Source organism: Mandrillus leucophaeus, unplaced genomic scaffold (assembly GCF_000951045.1).
Source record: "Mandrillus leucophaeus isolate KB7577 unplaced genomic scaffold, Mleu.le_1.0 Scaffold4, whole genome shotgun sequence".
NCBI lineage: Eukaryota > Metazoa > Chordata > Mammalia > Primates > Cercopithecidae > Mandrillus > Mandrillus leucophaeus.
In genome coordinates, this window is record NW_012104253.1 from 3853319 (window position 1) to 3860590 (window position 7272).

Genomic DNA, 7272 nt, shown 5'->3' on the forward strand with positions numbered 1-7272 from the left:
CCACCACGCCCGGCTAATTTTTTTGTATTTTTAGTAGAGACAGGGTTTCACCATGTTAGCCAGGATGGTCTCGAACTCCTGACTTCAGGTGATCTGCCTGCCTCAGCCTCCCAAAGTGCTGGGATTACAGGCGTGAGCCACCGCACCCAGCCTGGATCTTTTCTTTAGTTAAGTGAGATTCCCTAGAGAAAGCTCCCCCAGTCCACTGTTCAGAGGGGGTGAGTCCCACTGCCAGCATTCTACAGCTGAGTGGGAGAGAAGGGCTAGGCTGTGGGATCCTTCCCCGAAGCTCCCTATTCTCTGTGTGCTGCCAGTGCCCCAACTATGCAGATTGTCCCCAGTCTAGGGACCTGTAACTGTCCTCTCTCGACGTGAAACCTTGGAATGGAGGGGAAACTGTGACACTCCCAAGGGGGTCTCAATAACTTCTTCTTGAAGAGACTTCAACCAGCACTCCTGTTTTCATAACCCGCTTTCCCCTCAACTCCTGTAAGCGCCCGAGGTCACTAAGGTCTGAACCTTTGGGCGATTCCATAGCAGTGTACACTCGGTCACGTTCCAGTATTTCCACGGTGTCTTAGCATTTGTTTTTCTCTCATGCTTTTAGGCACTGGTCATTCATCAGCTTTTCAGCTTCTGAAACCTTGTTGCTGTCGCCCTCTTCTTGTTTCCTTTGTCCTTGTGGGATTATGCTTTAAAAAAAAAAAGTCTCTGCTTTTGTTGTAGTAGATTTCAGAAGTATCATCATCAATATGTATCTTTAACTAGAACATAAGCATTTCATTTCCTTCCGGGGTGACTCCACTCCTAGGTCCCCCAGCTTCTCTATGACTTCCATCACTTCTCTTTTTTTTTTTTTTGGAAGCAGAGTCTCACTCTGTTGCCCAGGCGGTGCACTGGCGCGGTCTCAGCTCACTGCAACCTCCGCCTCTTGAGTTCAAGGGATTCTCCTGCCCCAGCCTCCTGAGTAGCTGGGACTATAGGCACCTGCCACCACACCCGGCTAAATTTTGTATTTTTAGTAGAGACGGGGTCTTGCCATATTGGCCAGGCTAATCTTGAACTCCTGACCTCAGGTGATCTGCCCGCCTCAGCCTCCCAAAGTACTGGGATGACAGGTGTGAGCCACCACGCCCAGCCCAACTTCCATCACTTTCAACTCCTGTTACCTGTTATCTTTTCAAACACCTTGCTTGTCACCAGATGGTGTCAACCATCTTACATTCCCCAATAGTTTACTTTGACTATTTGGGACCCTGATTTAAACCATTATTTTTGTGTGTGTGTGTGTGTGTGTGTGTATTTTTTGAGACAGGGTCTTGCTCTTTCCATGTTGGAGTGCAGTGGTGCAATCCTAGCTCAGTGCACCCTAGAACTCCTGGGCTCCCACCTTAGCCTACCAAGTTGCTAGGATTATAAATGCAAGCCACTGCACCCAGCTCATATTTTAAAGGAAATAAACAGTACTGACAGAAAGTAATGTCAAAAAAAAAAAGAAGTTACTTTTTCACAGAAACAGATTTACTCACCAGGTAGGGCTCAAAAGATTAAACCAAGTTGTTTTAAAACAAAAGGATAAAATAAATAAAAGACCCAGTGGGGTTATGTAAGCCTATCATTTTGGGAAGTTGATAGTGATATTTTTGTCCATTGATATCAAATTTGAATAACACTTAGTAAATGTTTTTGGTTTGTAATTCTTAGTGACTGCAGTTATGTTCATTATTTTAGTCAACTTGATACATTTTATAATAACTCTTCCAAGTGTATCATTTGACTAATGCAGTTGGCTGGCACACATTAAAGACATCAGAGGTTACACAATGAGACCAGAGTTAAGTGATGAAAAATTCAGAAGTACATTTGTATCTGACCCTGAAATGTCTTGGTAGTAGAAGCACTTGATGTTTTGGAAATTTTAAAAATTAACTTTTAGCAAAATAGTTTGAACCACACTGGGAGTGCCAGTTCTCTGAGAGGGCACCACCAGCTCTTCCTTGGCCTGCTGTTTATCTAGGCCATGGACCTCGACGGTCTTTTCTGCTCCCATGTATCTAAAGAATAAGAGCCACGTCCTTCAGTAGCAGCAACTCATTAAAGCGGTGAGTTTCCTAGGGAGGAATAAGTCAGAATCTGAGGGCTGTGAGGGGAAGTAGTTTGAACAGGACTGAAGAAGCAATGCTAGGTCTTAGGTATTAAGAAAGCAAGCAGAGCCTTTTTCTTCTCCTTTTTGTTTAAGTAACTTCTAAAATCAAAATATACCATTCATACAGAAAAATATGCTAATCATAAGCAGGCACCTCACTGAATTTTCACAAAATGACCACACCTGTGTAATCATCACCCAAATCAAGAGCAAGCATAGAGCACCTAGAAGCCACCCTCACGCCCCTCAGCCTCTGCCATGACTCCTCCCACCAGGGGTAGCTCTACCTGTGTTTGAACTGTATGTAATCAGGTAGTGTACAGTTTTGTGTCTGGCTTTTTTTTTTTTTCTGAACATCAACTTTTGGCCAGGCTCTGTGGCTCATGCCTATAATCCCAGCACTTAGGAGACCAAGGCAGGAGGATTGCTTGAGGCCAAGAGTTTGGGACCAGCCTAGACAACATAGTGAGACCCTGTCTCTACAAAAAATTTAAAAATTAGCCAGACATGGTGGCATGGTGGCACACACCTGTAGTTCCAGCTACTCAGGAGACTGAAGTGAGACCCTGTCTTAAAAAAAAAAAAAAAACTGATGTTCTGGGGTTTTTTGGGGGTAGGAGTCTCACTTCATCACCCAGGTTGGAGTGTAGTGGCACAGTCTCGGCTCACTGCAACCTCTGCCTCCCAAGCTCAAGCAATCTTCTCACTTCAGCCTCCCGATTAGCTAGGAACACAGGTGTGTGCCACCATACCTGGCTAATTTTTTCTATTTTTGGTAGAGACAGGGTTTTGCTGTGTTGCCCAGGCTGGTCTCGAACTTACGAGCTCAGACGATCCGCCCGCCTTGGCCTCCCAAAGTGCTGGGATTACAGGCATGAGCCATTGCACCCAGCTAACATCAGCTTTGAATCCTGTTTCAGTGTCCTGGTTCAGACACTGATTAAGACTGATTATAAGAAAATAGATAAGGTGAGCCTGCTTGTCTTATTTCAGTGCTATTCCAAAATGCAGATAGTCCTTGAGCAGGGACATTGGTTAAATGTTTGACTTTCGCACAGCCTCCTAGTTACAAGCAGAATTAGACCAGATAGAGTATGAAATGTCAACAAAGCTAGTTATTAAGGGATACTGACCGCAGTGTACTTCAAAGCAAGGTAAGCCTTCCCATAAATAATTCCCATAAATAATCCCATAAACTTACTTTTTGCAAGTACTGAGCCTAGGTACTACAGAAATGAGATGGGTGGAACATACTTACCTGTCTAACCTGGGCAAACGTCTCATCTATGAATTGTATCCATTGGGTTACTGATTCCACAAATCTGGCTCATTTTAATGATGAGTCTCAGATAATTTTTTAGTTTGAAACACAGATCTCTCCAGAATCGCAGTCCTCTATGGCCCAGGTGCTGTATCTGATGGAACTGTTATCTCTGAATGGAGGTTGATGTTTATAGAACATTCTGTATATGGTGAAAGGAATTTTTTTTTTTTTTTTTTTTTTTTTTTTTTTTGAGACAGAGGCTCGCTCTGTCACCCAGGCTGGAGTGCAGTGGCCGGATCTCAGCTCACTGCAAGCTCCGCCTCCCGGGTTTACGCCATTCTCCTGCCTCAGCCTCCCGAGTAGCTGGGACTACAGGCGCCCGCCACCTCGCTCGGCTAGTTTTTTATGTATTTTTAGTAGATACGGGGTTTCACCGTGTTAGCCAGGATGGTCTCGATCTCCTGACCTTGTGATCCGCCCGTCTCGGCCTCCCAAAGTGCTGGGATTACAGGCTTGAGCCACCGCGCCCGGCCTGGTAAAAGGAATTTAAGGAGATTTAAGAGAAAGAATGTTCTGTATAAACTATAAGTGGAAATGTTTGTATTTCCCTTGGTAAGCAAATTGGACTGTGTATATTCTTTGTTTGTGATCTAATCTAGCAAGGCCAATTACCGGAATCGAGCTTTAGGGCATAGCATGACTAATAGGCTTAATTAGGCCTGCTTTTCTAAACTCCAGGCTTCTAGGGATGGCCACTATGAACTCCTGCAAAAGAGTCTTTAATAGACGTCCAGACTACCCAAGGGTACATTTTACCTTTGGTTTTTTGGTTGTTTTTTTTGTTTTTTTGTTTTTTTTTTTCAAGATAGTTTGATAAGACTCTAAAATGTGGTGATATAACTATTTCCCAATGAATCCCTCCTTAATTTATAACCTGAGAGCCTACATTTTTTGTCCTTGCTTTTATCTGTTTTAGTTGCTCTTACTATCCTTAGTGGCATCATTGGTTAAGTTTCCATAAATATTCATCTCAACCTGTGTGGAATGTAAAAACTAGTTCCAACGCAGAACTCCAGGATACTCAGTTAAAGGAGCTTGTCACACACATTCTCTGGCATCAGTGGTGTTTGAGAAATCTCTAGTATATGAACTTTGTCATAAATGACAGTATATGTTATGTCACTGCTACTGTCCCAAAGTGTTCGTGGTAGCACTAGAATAACAGATGAAAATGAAGTGTTTTTGAGCCGATGACTTGCTGTGATTCTATGGGTAAACTCCTTTACCTCTCTGAGTCTCAGATTCTTGAGCTGGAAAAGGACAGTGACAACAGTGCCCGCCTTGTAGGGTTGTGACATTAACTAATGTAACGTGTGTGAAAGCATTCAACATAGTGCCTGCCATAGAATAGGCATTCAGCAAATATCAGAGATTAGTAATGTTTTTAGCCATCACTTTTGTTTCCTTTCTCAGGATGAAATTGATTCTGCAGTAAAGATGTTGCTCTCGTTAAAAATGAGCTACAAAGCTGCCATGGGGGAGGATTACAAGGCTGACTGTCCTCCAGGGAACCCAGCACCTACCAGTAATCATGGCCCAGATGCCGCAGAAGCTGAAGAGGATTTTGTGGACCCATGGACAGTACAGACGAGCAGTGCAAAAGGCATAGACTATGATAAGCTCATTGGTACGTCCTCTGCTTTCTTTCCAGAAAAAGCTTCAACTTTTAGAAGTGGTCCCATTGAGTTGATTCCATTGATGTTTTTAAATTTTGAAGTAATCATGAATTCAGTGAAGCTTCAATGCCAAGTAAAAATGGATCCTAAAACCTTTTGATTGTGCATTATATTCCCAAAGGATTATTTTAAAATAAAATAACAAAATATATTTCAAAATAATATATAGTAGACAGCTTAGTAGAAGCTTTTCCCCTTTTTTGAGCGCTTCAGAACTTGGGAAAGGGCTATTGAAATGGCCGTTTATAACATTTAGTAGCTACAAGTCGATCATAGATTACTTAGGTTTCACCTCCAGTGATACTGACTATGGACCTAGAAGGCTGGAAGTCAGCTTAAGAGCGGTGACTTCTCACAGCGGGCCAGTTCCCACCATCAGGCCCTTCCTTAAGGGCCTTCCTGCTCAGAAAGACTGTTGCCATTCCATTGAAGTCTTTACTCTGAGATCATTACTAATTGTCAGAGAAGAAACAGAACTGAAATGTTTTCATCTAAGTCAAACCCATTTTCCATGATTTGAGTATAGACTATCAATCTATCAATGAAGGAAAATTCACTTGAAGACAGACATTAATTCAGTTCAGCAAATAAAGAGTGTGAGCAATCATGGTTGCCAATGAATATAAATTTTACCTTAATAAACAAATATATATATACATATTTTTATATGTGTATGTTTATATTTTGTTCAAAAGTTGCTAGCTGGACCGCATTGTGGGTATATTTCCCATCAGAATCCAGTCTCAGGCAAAACAGCATTTTGTGTTGGATTTCCCGTTTTGTTGGTTGTGTTGATCTCAGATGTTGTTTTAATACAAAGACCTTTTACTTTATGTTGGGGGTAAGGACCTTTAGCAGAAGGCCTAAAGAGGTTTGTGTTCATTAAGATTGTGCATGGATCACTCACTTTTCACCTTCATTTCAGTAATATCTAATCACTAAACCTCCTGCCACCTAAGAAAGTCATCTCTTCCTTTTTTCCAGTTCGGTTTGGAAGCAGTAAAATTGACAAAGAGCTAATAAACCGAATAGAGAGAGCCACCGGCCAAAGACCACACCGCTTCCTGCGCAGAGGCATCTTCTTCTCACACAGGTCAGGGGCTCTTCACCACAGGCCTTCTCACCTGTCCTCTTCTTTTAGTTCAAAAAGTCACAAGACACTCCCTTCATAAGCCACCTGGTACTGTGGGAAAAGTGATGGCCAGCTGTCGGAAGACTGACATCCATCTTCTGTCCTGTCAGTAGCCCACTGTGGGATTATGCTTGTCCATTCACCCTCAGGCTCTTAGTTTTTTCATTTGTAGATTGCCCACCTCACAAGGTGAGAATCATATTAATAGCAGATGAAATTCTTCCCAGATTACTTGCTGTGAATAAATTATAAAATGTCATGAAAACAAAAGAGAATAATATGTCCAAGTTCAGCATTTCCCACACGACAACAGTAGGCTTCCTAAAATTCCAAACCCTCTTCCTCCTATTGTATCAACTTGCTCGTAAATAATACCAAGAGACAAACCAACAGAGAATGCATGGAACAGATTATCTGTACCTTAGGCCATAAATTCCATGCAGATGACATCAAGATATGGGCAGGTTCCAAAAGAGTTTCTGCCTCTCCCAACCTACAGTTAATCTGGGTTGAGGCAGCCCCATTTTTGAAGCTGTGTCCATGGAATTTATGATCTGAGGTAGGATTGTTCTGTTCTACTGGCGCGTCACGGTTATAGGAGAACACCCCCAGGACAGAGCCCAGCAGTCTGCCCAAACACTTCAAATTCTACCTGCAAAGAGCTCCAGGCCTTGCTCAACCCACTTTCTGGGCAGATTAAAGTATACAACTAAGTGGGTTTTAGTATATTCACAAGGTTGTGAGACCATCATGACTATCTAATTCCAAAACATTTCATCACCCCAAAAGGAAACTTCTACCCATTAACCCATTTATGCCAGAAGTTGCAAAAATTTTTTGTGAAAAATCAGACCTTGGGCCGGGCGTGGTGGCTCAAGCCTGTAATCCCAGCACTTTGGAGGCCGAGGCGGGTGGATCACAAGGTCAGGAGATCGAGACCATCCTGGCTAACATGGTGAAACCCCGTCTCTACTAAAAATACAAAAAACTAGCC

The 7272-nt window shown here is 42.6% G+C and overlaps 1 protein-coding gene across 6 annotated transcripts in view; it reads left to right on the forward strand.

Moving 5' to 3' along the window:
- Positions 1-7272, forward strand: part of WARS (tryptophanyl-tRNA synthetase) — a 47800-nt gene that overhangs the window by 14970 nt on the left and 25558 nt on the right. For all 6 annotated transcript variants that reach the window (XM_011991631.1, XM_011991634.1, XM_011991629.1 and 3 more), the window contains 2 exons: positions 4884-5097; positions 6131-6239. In XM_011991631.1, the coding sequence (XP_011847021.1) occupies positions 4884-5097; positions 6131-6239 (323 nt within the window). The remainder of the gene's footprint in view (positions 1-4883; positions 5098-6130; positions 6240-7272) is intronic.